The sequence below is a fragment of the Dipodomys merriami genome, unplaced genomic scaffold (genome assembly GCF_024711535.1).
Source record: "Dipodomys merriami isolate MVZ:Mamm:240054 unplaced genomic scaffold, mDipMer1.0.p SCAF_31, whole genome shotgun sequence".
Lineage (NCBI taxonomy): Eukaryota > Metazoa > Chordata > Mammalia > Rodentia > Heteromyidae > Dipodomys > Dipodomys merriami.
In genome coordinates, this window is record NW_027204604.1 from 6,805,939 (window position 1) to 6,828,313 (window position 22,375).

The 22,375-nt window shown below is 47.4% G+C and overlaps 1 protein-coding gene across 1 annotated transcript; it reads right to left on the minus strand.

The window, feature by feature from the left end:
* Positions 1-10,358: 10,358 nt before the first annotated feature.
* On the minus strand, positions 10,359-22,160 carry Sertad4 (SERTA domain containing 4). The gene is made up of 4 exons (XM_070041572.1): positions 21,781-22,160; positions 16,549-16,740; positions 15,331-15,446; positions 10,359-12,924 (listed from the first exon to the last, which is right to left on the minus strand). Exons 2-4 carry the CDS (start codon positions 16,721-16,723, stop codon positions 12,154-12,156), a joined length of 1,062 nt encoding a protein of 353 aa, XP_069897673.1. The 5' UTR covers positions 16,724-16,740; positions 21,781-22,160; the 3' UTR covers positions 10,359-12,153.
* Positions 22,161-22,375: the final 215 nt, after the last annotated feature.

The following is a 22,375-nucleotide window of genomic DNA, read 5'->3' on the forward strand; positions in this document are numbered from 1 at the left end:
TGATGCTCAGGCAGGGGCCCAGCATAGGGTTTCAACCCCCCAACACCTCTGGGGTCAGATGCTACCTGAATACTTCTTTCCCCCATTAGAGTTTGAAGCACGTGGCCTCTAAGCACTCTGGTCTAGCAGGAAGCTGGCTTTGTGCTCTGGGAGCAAGGCTGAGCAGACTGGAGGCGGTGAAACCTCCAGACATTTCATTTCTCTGTGTCTTCTGTGAGATGATGGGGATGATGGGACCTGGGCCGGGCGTGCTCATAAATAAGCCCAGGCTCCTCTGGAAGCTGGTCGTGTTCAGGTGCTTGATGGTTCCTTGTATTCTGGAAAGGCAGCCCTGTGGATAGTGGGGGAAAACTTGGCGGTTATTGGCGCCTGGCAGCTCATTTCGATTCTCTCCTCCCTTCCTCCCTCCCTCAGCCAGCAAGGCACTGTTGTCGCCAAGTGGGTGAAGAGGCTCACAGACACCTGGCTCCCTCAAGCAGGAAGCCGCTGAGAGGGGCGCAGTCAAGGCACCCGGAGCCAGGCAGAGACACCGAGGTGCTGCCCCGGGGTCCCCAACTGCAGCGTTTCCTCCTGCTTCCCTCCTTCCTAACCCAGCCCGGGGCTGCGCAGCTGCCGACAGCTCCAGCGTGACATGACAGCGAGCGGCTGGTGCTGTCATCTTTCCTTCCTGTGGGGAGGGCCTGGGAGCTGGAGACTGGAGGGAGCTGGGCCCAGCATCCCGGGGGGGGGGGGGCTTGCTAAACTCTAGCGCCCAGGATCCAGGTGCCCACGGTGGCTAGAGAAGATAGATGCCCTGGGCATTTTGTAGACTCTTGGTCTGGGCTGTGTCTGCCTTCTTGGGCTGTGGGTCCCGCAGCATCCTGATCTCCCCCACCCCCACGTGCCCACCGACCCCAGCGTCCTCTCAGAGGCCTGTTCAGATGGAGATGTGGCAGCATTCTAAATCGAGTGTGGTGGGGGGGTCGGGAGGGGGAGGGAAGGCTGGGGGGGGGTTGGGGATTCTTGGTGACACTTCACTGAGCCTTCTCTTCCTACCCGCTGCTTGTAAAGGCTGCTGGCAGACACCGAGGTGAAATCGCTGTCACACGCACTTGACCTTTAGGCCAGGGAAGGTGAAGGACCAGCTTCGAAGGCCCCAGTCCCAGGCGCAGCGGCCCGGCTGCGCTCCGCGGCGCTCGCTCGCTCGAGGCCAAGGTCAGAGCCGGGTATTCCGGGTCACTCGGGACTTAAACGCCCACGCTGGGGGTGCAGCGGGCTTTGGCGTGGGGCCGTCCGTGGGCCCCGTCCACGCTCACGCTCCTCTGGGGAGGGAGGCAGCAGCGGGGGTCTGAGACGCAGCCAGGGTGGAGAACAGGTGACGATGGTTCCGGAAAGCCATGAACAAAAGAGGGCTTCCAGGGCGCGGGGGGGGGGGGGGAGTGGGGGTGATGGGGGAGGGCAGGGGCGAGTCCCCCAGGGACCGGGTGACACGCGCGGGCACACACACACACACTCATAAGTGCATTCTCACCCACACCCACGCGCGCGCGCGCGCACTGCGGAACCCCGGGACCCGAGCCGAGCGTGTCCGCCGCAGGCTGGGACCCCGCGGCGGCAGCAGCGCAGAGGGGGGTCTCGGCGGTCTCCAGCGAGGCATTTCGGGGTGCGCTGAGGCTCGGGGACCGCGCGACTTCTCCGAAAGCCCCCAGGGGCTCTCTGCGGAGCCTCCCCCCGCCCCCCGCCCCTGCCGGGGCGGCGAGGCGCTCGGCGCGGGCTCTTTGTTATGCTAATTCCCCCTCGCAGCTGGTGCCAGCTGCCTGCGCCGCACAATGAGCGCCCCGAGCCCTCCGCAGCCAGAGTGGGGGCGGGGCGGGGGTGGGGACACCTTGCCCCCCCACCGTGTGCGGAGGGGGGGAGGATCCCGGGCTGGCCCCCGTACCCAGCTTTCCACCCTGTCTTCCCTCTCCCCTCCCCATCGTCCCCCTCCCAGGCTGGCAGGGCTGCGCCTCCCCTTCTCCCCCTTCCCCCCCGGGGGGACCCTGCGGGACCTCCTCCGGTCGCCCCGGCTGCCCCCCCCCTGTCCTCTAGGTGCCCGGGGCCAGGATGAAAACGCAAAAGGCTCCTTCGCGGCCCTGCGGATGAAAGAGAAGCAAGAATCTCCTGGACCACACAGCTAACCCCCCCCATCACCACCACCCCCCCCATCACCCACCCCCCCAGCAAATAAGGCGAGAGGAAGAACAGGCCGGCTACAGATGTGGAGGGTAGCCTCCGGGGATCCCCAAATTAAAACTCGTGCCGGGGAAGCGCTTGGACCACCACCAAATGACACTAATTGGGTTATGGGAATACAATCTTGGCTGGTATGACAAAAAAAAAAAAAGGAAAAAGAAAAGGCAGCCATAGTCACAGCTGCAAGGACTATCTTAATAAAAAAAGAAGAAGAAGGGGGAAAGTGGTCTATTTTATGACACATAAACGTGAAGGCGAAGAGGGTGCTCGGATCACCCCCGCCTGCGTGGCGCGGGCGGGCGGCTGGCTCGAAGGCGAGGACGATCTTGCGCCAGGAAGAGCAGCTTTGTGCCTGGCTGGCTCCGGATGTGTGGAGCTAATGGGCTGGGGGGGAGGGGGAGATGGGGAGAGAGCACTCCAGCGGGAGGATTGCTTAGAGTTGAGGATGAGAAGGGCTAAGCCTATCTAGAGGAATGTACTGCAGACAATAGGTTGGCAGGCTCATGCAGAAAAAAAAAGCCAATCTGAACAGAATAAACTCATAGGTGTGTGTGTGTGTGTGTGTGTGTGTGTGTGTGTGTGTGTGTGTGTGTGTGTGTGTGTGTGTGTGTGTGTACTTGAACTCAGGGCCTGGGCTCTGTTCTTTAGCTTTTTCATTCCAGAGCCACGGCTTCTTTCACAGCTTTCCCCCACCCCCACCCCCATCCCCTAGTTGATCGTGGCGATTGAACTCAGGGCCTGGGCCCTGCCACTGAGCTACCATTCTACCACTTTGAGCCACAGAGCCACTTCTGGGTTTGTTGTTTTTGAGGTGGTGGTGGTGGTGGTGGTCATTAATTGGAGCTAAGGAATTTCTGCCCTGGCTTGCTTCACAACCTCCATCCTCAGATCTCAGCCTCCTGAGTAACTAGGATTACAGGCTTGATTTTCTTTTTTTATGGTTATTTGGAGATGAACCTCAGGGACTTTCCTGTCCAGGCTGGCTTTGAACTGCCATCCTCCTATCACAGCATGAAACACCAATGCCTGGCTAATCTTTATTTAAAAATAAAATAAAATAAAAATCCAGAAGCAGTTTGTGTCTTTTGGGGGAGGAAAGGGCATCTTGGAAAAAGAAATGGAATCAGGCAGAATAAATTCAAGCAAAGATCAAGAAAGATTCCTGGTTGTTAATCACAAATGTTAGGATCAGAAGAGAGCAATCTTAGAGGTCCTTTGAGTCTAGCTTCTTCATTTGACCAATGGACAATGCAGATACAGAGAGATTAAGGGCTGTTGATGATTAGGCAGTCCATGGGTGACATAGCTGGACACAGATTCATCTCCTAACTTCTAATCCAATACTCTTACCACTAACTTGGTTTTAGTTGTGTGGTTAAGAAACAGCAGTCATTTTGAGCAGTCCAATAGACTCTAAGACAATAAGTAAAATGTTTGTGAAAGAAACTTTTAAAAATAACTTTAAAAAATTAGAATGAGGACTTGGAAGTTGGCTCAGTGGTAGGGTGCTTGCCTCCCATGCATGAGGACCTGAGTTCGATTCCACAGCACCACATAAGCAGAAAAAAAGCTGGAAGTGGCGCTGTGGCTCAAGTGGTAGGGCACCAGCCTTGAGCTGAAGAGCTGAGGGACAGTGCTCAGGTCCAGAGTTCAGCCCCCATGACCTACCCCCTGCCTCCCCCAAAAATAGAATGATTGAGTTAGAGGTTGTTTGATCTGCAGTAAGAATAAGAATTGGAAATGATTAATTCTTACAAATTCTATCTCGGGCTGGGAAGGTGGCTCAGTAGTAGAGTGCTTGCCTTGCATGCATGAGGCCCTGGGTTCGATTCCTTAGCACCACAAAGAAAAAGCCAGAAATGATTCTGTGGCTCAAGTAGTAGAGTGCTAGCTTTAAGCTGAAGAGCTGAGGGACAGTGCCCAGGTGCAGAGTTCAAGCCTCACAACCCACACACATACAAAAAAAAAAAAAAAAAAAAAGGCAACAATAAAAGGCAGGAGGGGAGTAATACAAGTTTGAAAGAATGATAACCATCTCCTTGTTGGTCTGCTGTTTAAATTTAGGTCTTATAAGTGGAAATTGTATTCCACTTATTTGAACTTGAAGTGTTGGGGGCAGGGGAGGGGAGTGCAGTCAAGAGGAGGAGAGTAGACCAATGAAGAGGAAGGGTGGGAGAATACAGTCATAACACTATTCAATGTGCATAAGTGAACATGGGACTAGGAAGGTTGAGGGAAAGGGTGGGGTTGGGAGAGATGGGGAAGAATGATGAAAGAGTGTTGACATTGATCCAAATGTACTGCACTCACAAACTAGCATGTTGAATTGACACCCTTTGTAGAAGTAAAGATTTAAAACAAAAAGCAAAAGAGTATCCTAATTATTGTATCATGTTATAAGTTTTATAAAGTTATGAGTATCTAGAAATCTGCTGTCGTTTCCATTATTAGCTATAGAAGCACAAGAAATGGTTTAGAGTTTGACTTCACCAAAAATTTTAACTTAATACCATATAATTTGTTTTTCTACATTAAAAACTAGGTCTAAGAGAACCAGCTCATAGGTTTGAATTTTGACAAACCTGGGATGAGTCCTGTTAGTGACTGTTTTTTTAAGAACCCTTTTCCTTTGTAAAAAAGACCTCTCATTCCCTTCCCACAGCCATTGTTCTAGAAGATTCTCCCTTCAAAGTAAATTGTACTCATTAAGGACAATGTTTTCATTTTCCTAGTTTCGTCTCAGATTGTGATGTTAACCTAGAGCTGATTTAATTCCAGCCAAAGGTAAAGAAATTAGATATGGGTTTGCCTGTGCAGCTACTTGAAGGAAACTTGCAATAAACTTTTTGGAACATTAAGCATATCTCAGGTACACCAGTGATGACTTCTGGAACTGTCTAAAAGCTCTGGGAGCCCAGAGTTGATGCCAGCCTTGTTTAATTTCAAGCTTGCTGAATAGAGCCCAGGAGACTCAATCCTTTCTGCCAAAGAAGATCTGAATACCACCAGGGCCTACCTGCAGGGCCTCCAGAGACTGAGCGAAGTCCCCGAGAGTCACCCTTACTGCACTCCATGAATGTGCATGTACACGCGCATGTGCACACGTGCATGCGTGCACACACATACACACACAGAGGTTGAGTTGCTTGTCCAATATGAAAGCCTCTAATTCTGATAACCTATGACATAGACACCATGAGCCAATCCACTGTACATCAAAGAAATCAAGCCAGTAGGAGGTGTAATCTTGTTGGCCAAGGCCAAGGAAGGATGGGTATGTGACTGAGCTGGGATTACCTCCAGCCATCGGGACTCCAAACCCATATTGTTAGCCTTTCCTTATATCTCACAAGAAACCTACTGTGTCTGGACTAAACAGGAGAGAGATGCCCTGAGCCAATGCCTGTATCTAGTCACCAAGATGCTTGATGGCATTTATGGACTTGGAGAACAATGAGAAACTCTCCCAGCTTTCAGGAATGACAAGTCATGTATCAGATCCTGCAAACATACAAAGAAAATCTTTTAGCTGTTCTTTTTTTCCCTTGTCTTCATAAAGAGGCTTGGCAAAGGAAAAAAGAAAAAACAAAAACGTCTTTCCTTTTTAGTTTTAGACAGCTCCAGAAATTGGATTCAATGGGCACTATTGGCTCACATTTGTAATTCTAGCTATTCAGGAGGCTGAGATCGGGATGATCCTGTTTCAGTGCTGGCCTCTGCAGAAAACTCTGCTATACTTGGCAAAAAGCCAGGGCAGAGGCATGGCTCCAGTGGTAGAGCACCAGCTGAGTGAGCAACCAAGTGAAACAAAGTCAACACAGAGGGCATCTGTAAAAAACAGGTCTAAAAGGATCAGATCCAATTCATGAGAGAGAAGATCATGGAGGGAAAGACACAGCTGTTTCCATAAAACCAGGTAGATGGAGGCAGTGTCTACTAAAAGCCAGGCTAGTCTGAGTAGTTCAGGCCAAAGAGTACAACTATCTCTTTCCCCTAAAAGTTCTTATTATTTTGGGGGAAAATCACAATTTATACCTCTGCAGATTTTTTTCTGTATGTATGGTTCCCTCCAATTATGACCTTTCATGAAATGTTTGTTATTTTAGGTTGAGTACAATGGCTCATGATTATCATCCCAGATACTTGGGAAGCGGAGATCAAGAGGGTTATGGTTTGAGGTCAGTCTTGGGCAAAACATTTAACAAGATTCCATGACTCCATTTCAACAAATAAATCAAGTGATAGTATTCACCTGTAGTTGCCAGCTCCACAGTAACCATGGATAGAAGGATTTTGGCCTGATGCTGGCCCCAGGCAAAATATAGAAGACCTTATCTGAAAACTAACTAGTGCACAAGGTCTGGTCTAAGGGCATGGGCTGAAAAGGTCAAGTTCTTTAGTAGCAAGTATAAAAGGTCCTAGAGATCAAATCCCAGTACCGCCAAGATTCCTTGTCCTTTTTAAATCAAGAGAGTAGCTACAAAATGGGGAACTTTCATAAGATATGATTAATACATCTCTGTATTTTCTGTCAGTTTCAATTGTGGTCAAATAGCAGGTGTTTCCAGGCAGTGAATAAGTAGTTTGCATTTTTAAAATTAACAAACACCACTAAGGGGAGAAGAAGGAGGAGGAGAAGAAGAAAAAAATAAAACACCATCCACAGCCCACCAGAGTACTGTTTACCAAAGATGAAGCAGCTCCTGGCGATGGTTTGCAAACACCACCAGACTAGCTAGTGTAAATTCCCTGCGTTTAGTCATCCCTCTTCAGCCTGTCATAGATACTGAAGGGAAATGCAGAAACAGGAAATTACAGACTATTTTAAACAGCATGTTTTATTAACCTCACTTGCTGATGCACTTTATGGCAGGATGCGAGATTCAAGTGTTCATAAGTTACATCTTTGCAAGTACTTTTCCTAAGTGAGTTCTACCAGCGAAAATATGGCATGTACCCAGGGCTGGAAGCAATCTCTAAACTAGTAACTGTTTCACCCCAGGTCATGTAGCTATATCACATAAAACAGAGGTTTTAGCAGCGTCAAGAGAACATGCCTTGCTGATGTAACTCTAAACAACAAAGCCATCTTGTAGCAACTTAAAAGAAACAACAACAGGCTTTAATGCATTTATTTTAAAGCACAGAATAAGAATAACAGCAACCTTAAAAGGAATTACTAGAAACTATACATTATGTCTTCTTCCTTTAAAAAAAAAAAAGACATAGTGATTTTATTCTTCTTTTCATGGGTTAGCTCTGTATCTAGTTTAAACCAGACTGAATCCTTGTCCTTGAAAAGGCCTAGTAAAAATCGGCAGGGATGGGTGATAAGCTTAATTATAAATAAAATGGCTGCAAATGTATGGGACTGTCATAAACATGGATGTGAACAATCAATTATTTCTTCGTGTTTCCTGCTCTCAATGTTTGAGACATAAATGCCTGACTGTATAACATAGGAATCTTTGCATTCCTGTCTAATAATTTCTGTGGGGTTGGTGTCTCTACATGCTCATGTTTTCCTCAAGTCCTGTGTGCTCTCCTCTGGACACACAGAAAGGCAGTCACCAAGTGCAGCTAGATTCAGGTTTGTAACTTGGAGAGTGGAAGCCATGCCTGATGGAGTTAGTGAGCTCTAAATATACTTCCATTCCTTTCAGCTTTTGTTTAACAAAATACCATGTAATGGTTCAGATTTCTATTGCCTTAAAAGATCACTCCAAAGATTAGTGATTATTCTAATTACTGATCTGTTGTCAGATAGTGACTTCTGCTAGTTTTAAATCTTTCTACTTTCCTCTCATAGATCCTGACCCTAGAACTCTTTCAAGGTGAGGTATAAGAAAAGGATTAGCTGAGCAGTGGCTGGTGCTTCACACCTGTAATTGTAGCTATTCAGGAAGCTGAGATCTGAGGATTGTGGTTCAAAGTCAACCTGTGCAGGAAAGTCCATAAGATTTTTTTTGGGGGGGGTCCGGTCGTGGGGCCTGAACTCTGGGCCTGGGCACTGTTCCTCAGCTCTTCAGCTCAAGGCTAGCACTCTACCACTTGAGCCACAGCGCCACTTCCAGCTTTTTTCTTTTTGCTTATGTGGTGCTGAGGAATCAAACCCAGGGCCTCATGCATGCAAGGCAAGCGCTCTACCACTGAGCCACCTTCCCAGCCCCAGTCCATAAAATTTTTTATCTCCAATTAACCACCTGAAAACTGGAAGTGATGCTGCGGCTCAAAGTGGTATAGTGCTAGTCTTGAGTGCAAAAATGCAGAGACAGTACCCAGGCCTCAAGTTCAAGTCCCATGACAGACAGACCAAAAAAAAAAAAAAATAGAATAGGGTTAGTTAGCTGCCAGTGGCTCATGCCTTTAATCTAGCTACTCAGGAGGTTGAGATCTGAGGTCAGTCTGGGCAGTCTTCCCCGGCAGACTCATCTGACAGACTCTTATCTCTGATTAGCCAGCAAAAGCCCCAAGTGTTAGTATGGCTCAAGTGGTACAGCCCAGCTTTGAGTAGAAAAAGCCAACTGAGAATGTAGAGACCCGAGTTCAAGTTCTAGTACCTGCACCAAAAGAGAAAAAAAAAAACAACACAGGATTTTTAAGAGCTGAAGCAAGCCGGGCGCTGGTGGCTCACGCCTGTAATCCTAGCTACTCAGGAGGCTGAGATCTGAGGATCGCGGTTCAAAGCCAGCCCAGGCAGGAGAGACCGTGAGACTCCTATCTCCAATAAACCACCAGAAAACTGGAAGTGGCGCTGTAGCTCAAGAGGTAGAGCACTCGCCTTGAGCTGAAGAGCTGAGGGACAGCGCCCAGGCCCAGAGTTCAAGCCCCACGACCGACAAAAAAAAAAAAAAAAAAAAGAGCTGAAGCATAAGATATTGTTCTTTTAAAGTGCTTTTGCCAGACCACGTTGTTCAACTACCTACTTTCAGAAAGGAAGGACCAGAGACAAGAGACAAAGGCTTTGGTTAAGGACATGCAGCTACATAACCCTGGGGAAGGGCAGACAGAGGCAGCCCAGGGTGGAGAGCACCCCAGCCTTTCCAAATCTGTCCTGGGCAATTCAGGTCATGAATTTATCTTACCGCAAAGGAGTGTTGGCTCCTTGGGGAAAAATCTAATTTCCTGTCACATGAGTAGAAATGGCAATGCCACCCAGGGGCCCTGGAGGTCTCAGGCTAGCACCAAGCAAATGTTGATCATTTGGGTGAATGTTTAGGGACTGTTTTGGTAAAGCAATTTCTTTTAGTATGCTGGAAATACTGTGAAGAGAAAATAACTGGCAATAACAGATTTTTTATGCGGATGGATTCAAGTCTTAACTCAAGCTGTGAGAAACAATTCTAGAAGGTCTTATTGAGCAGAAGCATGAGCTTCTCAGGAGTAAAAAGTAGATTTGGGAGGCTGAGACCAGCCTGATTTACAATGTAAGACCTTGATTCAATAAAACAGTACTTTTTTTAAAAAGAGAAAATTAGCAACTCTATCATGTTCCTGCTTTGGCCAGGAAGAATACGAGATGCCCGGACCTCTTAAAAACAAAAGGATGAGACATATTTTTTTCATATTTAAATCTCCATGTAGTTATCATGCTTATAGTAACAATGCTGCAGTTGACAAATGAATTATCCTCCAAGTAGCTTTCCCCTTATCAAGTAAGTTTTAGCTTCTGAGAATAAAGTTAGTATGGCATTATATGAGCTACTTCTAGTAATAATTATAGTTGTTCTGTCCATTTATACAGGGGCCATCTCCTTAACTAACAATACATTTCCTAAGGGACTTGTGAAGGGTTCAATACTTACAGCTTCATGCTAAAAAAGGTTTTCAGAAACTTCCCCCACACAAACATCTTTACATTCTTTAAGATAGACCCTTATTTAATCAGATCATTTAGGAGCATTGTGCTTCTTAAGCAACAAAAGACAAACCTACAGTCTAAACGAAGACCATTTGGAAACACTGGCCTCTCAAAGAGTCTTATTTTGAAAATTCCTTTGTAGTCCCTATTTACTAACTTCTGGATATTTTGAATGTTTCCCATTCACCCTCCCCCCCCCCCCCCCCAGCAGAGACAGAATTATAGAAAAGAGAAATCTAGCTAAAATGAAATGTAAAAAAAAAAAACCTTAATGAATTTTGATCATTTTAATAAATATATATCAAGAAAACCTCACTTTATTACAACACATTCATATACAGGCATCTATTGTCTAAATTTTCAACATCAAATGTTTATCAAATATTGAAAATAAAGGACAAAACATTACTAGACTATTTAGCTATAACACAAGAACATGTTTTAAAAATTGGTCCTTGCGGACAATTGTCCAAATGATCCTACTCATACACTGTATGAATGAGACCCATATTTAATATTAATAGCCATAATAAGAACAAAGCTTTATCTTGGAGAAACTGGGAGGTCTTACCTACTTCCTCCGTTTGGCATTTGGTTCCTGTGAAGTATTGTTACAGAGGCCCAAGTCAATTAGTGATCTTGGCAATGGGAATTAGTTTAGTGGAAGGAGTTGGCTGGAGTGAACAGAAGAAAGGTGGTCAGAGCCCTTACTCTGACACTCTTTCAAAATGGAGGAGAATATTGGCCAAATACATACATAGTCACTATTCCACCCCAAGTCCCATTTCTCCAAAATAACTTTTCAAAAACTAAGCATCTTTACATTCTTTAAGATAAAACCTTATGGATCACCACATCATTTCTTAACATTGTGCTTCTTAATCAACAGCAAAAAGTCATATATAAAAAACCACATGCTTTTATAATCTAAACGAGTGAAATGATGCAAAAAACAGATTAAAGGATAATGCATGCCACGGGGTTCATGAACTTCATTGGACAAGAGAAAACAAAAGCAAAACAAAACAATCCCAAACCCAAAAAACCCAAACCCCAGCAACAGACCAGACTGTTACCACAGAAACTCTCAAGCAGCTAGTGCTGGATCCTAATAGCTCTCGCTCTATTGTCTCCTCTAAGCCCTCTTCCCAATGTCAAACCCAAAGCAACTGGGCATAAAAAAGAAAAGAAGAATAGAGATGTTGAATCAAAAGTCGAACACAATAGTTCAAAGTTAACAGTTTCCAAACCATACAGATCCACCCTGTGATTTTTGTTTGTGTGTATATATGTGTGTTTTTCTTTTCCTCTTTGTTAAATCCCTGCTGTAACTCTGATTTATCCTTAATTTTCACATTGGCAAAAATTAAGAGAAAGTAAGGCACCAAAAATCGCCCTGTATACCACCTCACTAAAAGCTTCATCACCCGTAAGCTACAGTGAAGTCAGGAATTCCCAGGGAATACCCCTCTCCAAGACTGTTGATTGCTCCCCTAAACAGGTGTTTTATTATGTCCCATCCTACTTTCCTCTGTCACAGAGAGACTGTCAGATACAAATACTTAATAGCGCTGCGAAGCCATTTCATCTAGCTCTCTGTCTTCAGTCTTTTATTTAGAAAAAAAAATACTGCATCATAATTGAAGAAGCAGACCATCTTTTGCTGGTTATCTTGATTTGCTTACCAAAGAATGACTTAATTAATTGGCAAATGTATTGAACTTTCTTATCTAATGACAGGCTTCTTGGGAGACAATGAAAAATATCACAAGGTCACATAATCCCCCAATCTAGTCTACTGACTTTTTTGTTTTTGGTAAGAAAACTAAGATATACTTTTAAGCATTGCGTCAACTGTTTTCTTGGTAAAAAGAAAAAAAAAATCACCACATTTCTAAGTAGCTCGCTGATGCCTACTACAGATGTTTTCTGCAATCTGTTCTCCAGGCATTAAAACGACATGGCATGTTCATGGCATAATTTCATCAGTTGTACAAAACTATAAAATCCATTCAAAATAAAATTTATGAGAGCTAATTGATCGTGCTGTGCATGCTTCAAAGTTTTGGCGAGAAGATGGCTCATATTTTATTTCCTTTGCTACAGCACAGCTTGTTACTTGACGAAGGCTCCTTTTTCCTTAAAGACTTTTTCCAAGACTCGCTCACATTGTTTTTTTCATTATATCCAGTCTCAAAGTAATCATAAAATTGGCCTTTGCATTCAAAATCAAGGTCATTTCCCACAGGTTCATGGCTGAGGGGGTCACCATCTCTGTTGGTCTCGTGATTTGCTTTCTCATCATTTAATTTGGCCTTTTCCTGGACACCAAGCGACCTGACATTAGTGACAAAGATTTCATTGGCAGGTATCTGGCCATCACTTTTGTAAATAGGTGCACTGCCCACGTGGAAATCCACCTGGTGGGAACAGCTCGGCAAAGGCAGAGGGGGAGAGGAGGAAGAGGAAGATGAGGAGGAAGAGGAAGAGGAGGCAGCGGTGGAGGTACTTCCAACACTAGCATTTACAGAAAGAGGCAAATTTAGGTAGTGACCACCACATTCTTGGTAAAAGCAGCAGGCATGGAACTTTTCGCACTCCTCTTTGGCCATCCGTGGTCGTTTCCGGTAAGGACAGTCTTGAGCCATGAACCACTCTTGGGCGGAGGCGCCATTGAAAGAGCAGGCAGGGAAGCACCAGTTGTTCTGCATGAGGATCTCTCCATGGATCCTTTTCATCAGGTTGTTGATGAGGACAGATCTTCGGAGGTACACCTCAGGATCATCAATAAACTTGAGCTTTTCTAAGGACATATAAAGGATGTGGGCTCGCTCCTCAAAAATGGAGATCGTCTAAAAGTGGAAAAAAAAAAAAGGAAGAGAAAGCTTAGGAGATGGACAACATCAAAATCTCACCACTTGGGCTGGGAAGTTGGCTCAGTGGTAGAGCGCTTGCCTTGAGCTGAAGAGCTGAGGGACAGCGCCCAGGCCCAGAGTTCAGGCCCCACGACCGGACCCAAAAAAAAAAAATCTCACCACTTGTCAGGTGCCAGTGGCTCACACCTGTAATCCTAGCTACTTAGGAGGCTGAGATCTGAGGATTGCGGTTCAAAGCCAGCCTAGGGAAGGAAAGTTCGTGAGACTCTTATCTCCAATTACTCACCAGAAAATCAGAAGTGGAGCTATGGCACAAAGTGGTATAGTGTTAGCCTTGAGCAGAAAAGCTCAGGGACAAAGCCCAGGCTGAGTCCAAGCCTCATGACTCCCCTGCCCCGCCAAACAACCAACAAAAAACCCTCCAAACCCTCACCACTGTGTGTGTTATTCTTGGCCATGTCTGGCTCCTGTTGTTCCTCCTCTTTGTCCCCTCATGGTCCGTTAAGGAGGCTGACTCCAGTACCAAGGATAATCCCCAACCTGTCCTGGCACAGTGGTGTGGCCAAGAACCAGAGAATTTTCAAGTCATAGTGCTGTCAGTACTGGAACTTGAACTCAGGATCTGGGTGCTGTCCCTTAGCTTTTGTATTCAAGGGTAGTGCTTTATTACTTGTGGCACAGCTCCATTTCTGGCTTTTCTGGTGGTTAATTCAGGCTAAGAGTCTCACAGACCTTCCTGATTGGCTTTGAACTGCAATCCTTGGAGCTCTGCCTTCTGAGTAGCTAGGATTACAAGCATGAGCCACCAGTGCCTAGCTTATTTGTACTTTTTGAAAATGTGTGTGTAGGGGCTGGGAAGCTGGCTCAGTGCTTGCCTCCCATGCATAAAGCCCTGGGTTTGATTCCTCAGCACCATGTAAACAGAAAAAGCTGGAAGTGGTGCTGTGGCTCAAGTGGTAGAGCGCTAGCCTTGAGCTGAATTGCTGAGGGACAGTGCCCAGGCCCAGAGGTCAAGACCACAATGGACAAAAATAAGTAAATAAATGAAGTGTGTGTAAGCAAATATGCAAACATTGCAAAGCAATAAGTAAAAGATGCCAAGATGTAGGTCCTAATGCGTGCACTTCCAAGTGTGGTCTAGCCATTAAGGAACAAAATATTTAGCTTTCACTTCTTTCCTCTTAGTCCTCTGAGATTCCTATGTGCAATTATCCTTGCTTAAGAAAAGGACAGCAATCATTAATGAGGCTTAGACCCAGACAGGATCTACCAGTTGAAGGACCAGAGAAGACTTCCTTTTGGAGCTGGGCAGGAGAAGGGACATAGAGAAGATTATGAGAGGACTCACTCCTGGGCTGTGTGATATCCACACTGGGGAATGGTTGTTGCAAACCCAGTAGCAGCTAGAAAAAGGCTACAGCCACCACACAGCAGCCACAGGGCTGCTATGCGCAGCTCTTCCAAGTCATTAAAAACAACAACAACAACAATCATGGCATATCCTAAGGAGCTGTGAATTCAACCAGACCAGCCAAATGCAGGGACAGAAAATACACATGCAAGAAGCTCAGTACTTAGCAACACATGTTGAAATCTTTTTATGAGCAGGGACAAAAATTGCCATCTAAAGGGATGAGGATGGGGTCTGGGGGCAAGAGGCAACCATAGTCTGGGGAATATACCTTCTTTGATAAAAATCAGCTGGTTGAAGAAGGCTACAAAAAAAATAGAACTAATATTTCAAAAGCTTACATGCTCAGTTCATAATCCCATTAATTTACCCCATCATGTGTTTTCTTACTATATAGATCCTCTCTCTCAAAAAAAAGTGAGCTCTGGTCTCTTCTTGGGAATGAATTCAGTTTCAACAAACCAAGCTCATGGAATGATGTACAATGAAGTACATGCTATACTGAACACACTCCATCAAGGAATGGTGAGCCTACCACTAACGGGTAAGGACAAGCCATGGGTGGCTGCCCCAATCAGGCACACACAGAAGTAGTCGTGGCCATTGAGAGCTCAGACTGGAGAGAGAATGGCAGAAGAGAACAAGAGCATTTCTTACATGTGAATGTGTAGGGTAACCAGAGCCCTCCATGCAACTTGAAAAAAATTAAATCGTAAGTACAAAAGACCTTCACTGCACTCTATAATTTTGTCATTTCTGGGGAGAGGATCTCTTTTGGACTCTCTCTTCAAGTACTCGTGAAAAATAATACAGGATGGAAAAAAAAAGTGACAACCATTCATATGGCCCTCCAGAGAAGTGGTTCATTTTCATTGCTTGGGTGGAACAATTTAATTTCTGGAAATGGATCAAGCAACTGTTACTAAATAGTTTAAACTCTTAATAAAAATAATGACTTAAAAAAAACATACTTTATGGCTACAGCTGCTGAGTGGTGGGTGGAAATCCTCTTCCTCCACATATTTCCTCTTAAAGTATGAGATCTTGGATGTTGTTAAAGGATTTGAAATTCCCCTGTAATGGGATCCTGTGGTAATAAATCAGATATGACAAATGACATGCGGTTTGCCAGAGGTTCTCCAAACAAAATACTTTCATTTCCTTTCCTTCTAGAAGATAGTTGGCTCTCTCTTTGTCTGTACATGTGCTGATTAAAAATAAACATTTCTCTTTAATAGTTGCTATCACATGGAATTCTGTGAGCTAGGGCAGGCAAGACTTCTAGGCGATTTATTGGAAAAATGACATCATTCTGCATTTACTTAAATAATCAGACTCTTTAATTCTATGCACATGCAAACTTCAGAAAGGGGAAGAGTGGAGTAAGTGTGAAATAATACCAGTCTTCTGAATTGTTTCATTAATTAAAACACTTAACGCCACTGTTTAAATATATACATCTTTATCTAGAACCACTGGTAATCAAACCACTTTCTGTGTTATTGGCTGTAGCTTAGTAAACAAATGGTTATCTGCACACTGGAGTTATGACATTTCTTCTTTTAAAATACAAATTTAAATATTTAAAATTTAAATTTGGGGGTAATTAAACTCCTTTTCACTCTTGAAAATGGAACATGTCAACCATGATCTGTTTTTTTTTAGACGCAAATCGCTCTTAATCCTTTTTTTTTTTTTTTTTTGGCAAAACAGAGTTCCCTGAATCTTGCTTGATATTTTAGTTTTTTAAAAGAAAAAAAAATATATCAATCAAAGCCAATTGTCTTCATAAAGAGAAGAGACACCTGGTTGTAACCTCTGTGCCGATCATTTCATGTGATCATCTTGGGATAAAGATTTCATTGTGAGCACAAGAGGCCTGTGTAGCTCAGAAAACCACATCGTTCCCCAGGATAAAATACCAGAATCCACACTCTTGACTTTCAGTACTTGGATTGGCTCTGTTCAAAACACAGCCCCATGATTCTCAGGCAAGCCGAAGCCCTGGGAGCTGCAGGTTGGAATGTAATTTAAATACCACTTCTGGTCCTCTCCCAGGAGCCAGGGCTGGCTTAGGATGACTGTACAGACAGCCCTGAAGCATTAATAGCTCTCGGCTCAGAGAGGCGCCTGAAATACCACCTCCCCACCAGTGTGGCCACAGAGAGCAGTAGGGTCAAGAGCTCTACCTGCCAGTGGGGGGCCGGCTCCCCGATCTCCCTGCAAAGGAGCCTGCGCTGGCCCTGGGGGGCTGGGGCCTCGGTAGCTGTCAGCTTCCCATAGTGTTTGGTACCCGGTAATTTCGGCAGCTCCTTCCGAGACAATGGGCTCGCAGAATCTATTCATGGACAGAACCAGAGTCATCTCTGACAGCCTCAGATCTGTGGGAATAAAAAAAAAGAAAGGGAAAACAGCCCTGATCAAGAGCCAGCCAGGGGTTGACCTTGACATTTTCATCTCTTTGGCTTTGGGAAACTTTTACTTCCAGGTCTTGCCCTTCATCCCCAACCATCAGATTCCCTACCCCCCCCCCCAGCGCCTCCCCCCCCCCCCCTGCAAGAAAACCTGAGCAAACTCTTGCTGCTATTAGCTCATCCTCTGTGTTCAGCAGTCTGCATTTCAGAGGCGGATCTTTAAAACCCCACTCCTTATTGTTCTCACATTCCCCTCAGCCCTCTTCCAGACAGCTGCTTTGCCTTCTAAACACATTTTCCTCCTGACCTTCCCAGCAGAAAATGTACCACTAAAAGGCAGGGCCAAAACCCTTGCTCTTCTTTTCTATTAATAAGGCAAAATCAATTTTCTACTCAATCCCCTGGGAGTCTCCTTTGATGAAATCTGCTAATCAATCAAGGCAAAAGGGTGGGGGAGGCAGAAATCTCCACCTTAATCCCAACTGATGCTCTGGGGTTCAGGTTCAGTCTGTGCCGCTGTCCCTGTCTTCTCTACAACACGCTGGGGGCTCCCTCCACTTTCTCCTCCCAGAGGGAAGCAGACAGAGAGACACTTGGTAGTTGTTTCCACCAGCCCTGATCGGCCTGAACTGGATCTGCCTCCAGTCAAAACACTGCTAGATGAAGACAGAAAATTGGCTCCAGTTTCCAGCCGTGAGTTGCAGTCCCACAGGAGCCAAGCACAACATCAACCGAGCAGGCAGAATATTAAACAGGAGCCAGGGCTCTGGGGCCAGAGGCAGCCAGAAACTCTTTAAACTGCAAAGCCCAGACGCAGGCAGGAACTTTCCAAGAGGCCACACATCACTGCCCTTCTCTCCAGTTCACGCCCTTCCCCTTGGGTCTGCAGGGAGATGAGGTGTCTCTACAGTCATGCTGCCGGTCCTGCTCCCCCTTAGGTGATGGAAGACACTGCCAGAAGGGCTAAATGTTTTCAGTTGGTCCTTCATGAGGTTCAAGGTAGGGCCAAGGGCAAGTGCAAGGGAGAAGAGTCTGCTATCAAAGCTTTAAAAAGACAAGCCTGGCACTGGTGGCTCACTCCCAACTCAGAAGGCTGAGATCTGAGGGTCACAGTTGAAGCCAACCAGGACAGGAAAGTCTGTGAAACTCTTATCTCCAATTAACCACCAAAAAGACCTAAGTGGAGGTATGGCTTGAGTGGAAAAATATCAGTCTTGGGTAAAAAAAAAAAGCTCAAGGACAGCAGTCAGGCCCTGAGTTCAAGCCCAGGCAGACAGAAAGACAGACGACAGACACACACAATAGATAAGCAAAAAGACCCACAGACCAGGGGTGACAGCAGATCAGACACAGTGCCTTGCTAACTGCCAATTCCTTTAGGAGACCCACGTCGCTACTCTCACTTTGGGTTTGAAGAACTGTTGCAAAGTTGATGCCAGGCTTGCTTTCTGAAGATTGTCTTTCAAACATACACTTGAGGGTCTAGTTGGCTCTTTCTTTTCCAAATTAGATAGCTTGTAATGTTATGGAGAAAGGATGACTCTATCATTGCTTGGAGTAAACTATTATTCCTTACCAGCTATTGCCAGGGTCCACTTCCAAGTAAAAGGAGGAAAAACATCAGGATAACAAGGAATGGCCTCATTAAAGAGATAAAGTCCTTCTGACAGAGCAGCTCTTGGCAGCAAAGGCCCTTTCATTAGGCTTCTCTCTGCCCTCTCAGCTTCAGTCCCAATGCCACTGAAGACAGAGAAAGGCTCCAGGTCAGTGGGTAGAATGAGGATCTAGTTGATGTGGGCTACTAAACCTAACGTCCCTTTTCTTTTAAGATGCCCTCCAAAGAGACATCGGATAACCATATTGTAAGTGGGGGAGGGGAGGAGGAGTGTTTTAGCTAATTCTTATCAGGAAATGTGAGATATGCCATTTCTTTTTCTCTTTGAGTCTTCAAAAAAAAAAAAAAAAGAATTCACTTGCATTGATTCGACAAACTCAGCCATTCTGTCTAGCATCCTTCAAATTCTGTATCCAAGCGAAGTATCAGAGCTCATGATACTTTATTCCACGAAGACTCTTAGGAAATGGTCCAATCTTTCAACCTATTCTAAGAGACAATCATATCAGGAAATGCTATTGCTAAGAGCAAATCATAGCTTTTTTTTTTTTTTAAATTAGAAACCAGAAGTTCTTTGATAGAGGACAACAGTATTTCCCAGCTGTAAATTTACAACTCACTTTGATGGTGAATTCTGTGAAGATCCAAGCCTTTTTAAAAATGTCATTGTATGTACGTGAAGACAGGTGGACAAAGCCATGACCCTTAGTCTCCAGTCACAATTACCTTTGCTTAATAGGACGTTAATGAGGCCTGTGCTGTTTTATGTTAGTCAGTTGTTTATATTTTAATGACTTGGGGGAGGGTGGCCTTGCTGGTTGTTAAGAATTCCAGTGTTTCTATTTGTTAGTATTGTTTTTAGCATATAAAATACCACCATTATGCATTTGAACTTGAAAGGTGGCCTAATAGTTTTTATATTGGTTGTTTCTTTGGTTTACAACATCTAATTTCAGTAAGTTCTTACACACACACACACACACACACACACCTTCTTTCTTTTTTGAATCGGAAACTGTTACACACTAAACCCTAAAAGAGAAAGGCTGAGTTCTGCAAGTGATTTATATAAGCCTGAATAAAACATGAATGAACTAGGATTATTTGGGAGCGAAAGGAGGAGATTTTGCAACTGAGTCTTCCTAGTCTATCTGAATTACTCTGGGATATTAATAAACGAAGAAGGCAAGTTTAATGTTGAAGAAACACTGAACTATACAGCACTAGGCACTCAAGGTTTAATGCACATCTTTATTTGTAGTCTATGTAGGGAGCCAAACTCAGTATTCTCTGCATGTGATTTACATTACAATCCTGCTATGGTATTCAGAAACTCAAGTCTACAAATTTACATGCTGTTAATATTAAATATAGCCACTATATATACATATGTGTGTGTGCGTGTGCTTTTTCCCTTAGCGTCAGAAGTGTGTGAATTCAAAAGGAGCTGATAAAGTGTGTTTTGTCTGCATACTGGTCAAAATAAGGAAGTCCTAACCTACTATGTTCTGGCTCCTGTGTCTTTTGTCATGCAAGTGGATATAGTAGCAAGACTGACTCAAGGGTCCTCAGCAGGCTGAAGGCTGGACATCAAGGCATTTATCTCTATACAATTTTGGTTTTGCATATGAGTTAGGCTTGCTCTTCCCATGGAGCCATTATGATGTTAATAGTTGCGGTTGACACCAGGCAAACATTCAGTAGCACCTTCACTTTAGCTCCTGGTCATGGTTTTAACGGGCCTCCTCCTACTTGTCACTGGCAATTAGAGAACATCTTTAGAGCATTAGAGCAGTCAGAGAAAAGATTCCGAGCCTGGAAAACAGGTAATTCAAAGGCTGGCATTTCCAGAGCAGCTCAGGTGCACTGGACTGTCCCACCCAGGTGGACTTAAGCCCCTGTCCTCGACATTGTCCCTACAAGCTCTCAACAACTTGTCTGCTGGTGGTGGCAGAAGGGATCAGATATCAGGACAAAATCTCCCAACCCTTCCAAAGAGGCAGGTGTGGCTTTTGTGCAGGTCTCTGTAGCCCTCCTGACTGCCTGGATCATCCCCTGTGGAGTCTCACAGCCAAGAGCCTTTGGCTAGGTCTCAAGAGCGGGGAATGGGGGTTGTGGCCCAGACCAGGTGGGCGGGAAGTGTGTGTGTGTTGGGGGGGAGGTTAGGGGCAGTCTGAGGGGCCAATCTGGCCAGCGGGTGGCACCCACCGAGTCGCCCTGGACAGACCCTAGGGGGGTTCACTCCACAGCCCAAGCCCCTTTTCCTGGCAGTGGGCAGTGCCGGTCTGGGCTTGTGGCTGCAGGAGAAAGTAAACAACCCAAGTGTCTGGGAACAAAGGCAAGTTGTATTCCAAGGTGCCAGAGCCCAGTACCTCTCCTGCAGAATTAAGTGCTATCATTATTCTTTCTGGCTCCTTCCTTTCTTCTTCTTCTCTCTTCCTTTTATATATACATAAAAAAATTAAACCAAGTTTCCTTCTAAGGGAAATAAACACACCAAAGGTAGGATTCCAAGGGAATGACTCAGGACGGTTGGCAAGGCTAGCGATGCTGGCCGGGACTCGCCGCCACTCCGCCCGCCACGGATGCCTGCCGGGTCTCGGGGCTGCTACCCCCCCCCCCCCACGCCGCCCTCCCCGGCTGCCCAGCGCCCGGCGCGCGGCGGGGACCCGGCGGACGCCCCCCCCCCCCGCCCCTCACCCGGGCCGCTTCGCCTGCGGCCGCAGTCCCACCCTCGGGAAAGTTGCTGGGTCCGGGGGAGGGGCAGGGGGCCGCGGCCTGGGCCCGCGAGGAGGTGAGCTGAGGACAGACGAGCCGCCGCCGCCCGCAGCGCGGCTCGGCAGCGCGGGAGGAGGGCGCGGGGGCGGAGGTGGCGGGGACCGGAGGTGTCAGCTCCGGCTCCCGCTGGAGATCGCGCGCTCCTGACACCCGTAACCCCTCCCTCCCCACCTGCCAACGCCGCGGTGCCCAGCCCGGGGTGTCCCCCCCCCCCCCGCCACACCCGACCGAGCTCCGGACGAAGGGCCGAGCCGCCCCCCCCCCCCCCGAGCCCCGAGGTCTCCTCGGAGCAGCTGTCCCCAACCTCGGCATGGCTCCTGCGCGCGCGGGCGGGAGCCGGAGCGGCCCGGGGGACACCGGGGCTCCCGCCCCGATGAAGGGAGCCGCGGTGGTCGCCAGCCCCGGGGAGAAGCCCGCATCCTCCCCCGCGACCGGCCGGGCGCGGACCCCGGTGCAAGCCCCTGGGATTGGGGGACGCGCGGGAGGCCGCGTGGCGCGGGTGTGTGTGTGCGCGCGCGCGGGCAGGAGCACCCCCCCTCCTCCCCGGAGACCCGGCCTCGCCCTCCGCCCGCCCGCCCGTCCGCCCCCCGCGCCCGGCCCGGCCCGGCTCTTACCGCGGGGGTCAGCGGGGAGGCGGCGGCCGCCGCGCAGGGGCTGCCGCGGGTCCGCGGTGCGCTCGGCGCCAGCCCGGCCGCCCGGTGCGCGCTCGTGCGGGTGGCGATCCCGGTCCCCGCGGCCCGGTCGGTGGTGTCCGCAGACGCGCGCGCGCGGCGGGCGAGGGTCCCGGGCAGGTCCCGCCGCCGCGACCCGGGCGCTGCGCCGCCGTCGCTGCAGACGGTTATGGTAATGAGCGGCGGTGTCTAGCGAGCGGCGTGCGAAACCCGTCAATCCTGTTTGCCATTTCCCCGTGGATTTCCGAGGAGAGGTTCTGCAGGATGCCCCCGGGGCGAGGGGGGGGGAACACGACGAGCGCCCGCCCTCCTGCCTCCCTCCCTTCCTCCGCTCCTCAGGCTGCACACGGGGCGCCTTCCCCTCACCCCCCACCCCAGCCCGCCCCCTGCCTCCTTCCCTCCTTCCCGCCCTCCCTCCTCCGTCTCCTCCCCTTCCCGCCCGGTGCCCGGGGACACGCGGGCGCAGCTCCAGCCCGCAAACCCAGACCCCACGCGCTCTGGGGTTCCCGCCCTCGCCCTGGGGGGTTCGGTTCCACCC

Coding starts and splice junctions, on each gene's coding strand:
- Sertad4 (XM_070041572.1), bottom strand. CDS start 16,723: ATGACTCTGGTTCTGTCCATGAATAGATTCTGCGAGCCCATTGTCTCG. Junction 15,447..16,548: donor AGCCGGCCCCCCACTGGCAG/GTAGAGCTCTTG, acceptor TTATTACCACAG/GATCCCATTACAGGGGAATT. Junction 12,925..15,330: donor TCAGCAGCTGTAGCCATAAA/GTATGTTTTTTT, acceptor TTCCACTTTTAG/ACGATCTCCATTTTTGAGGA.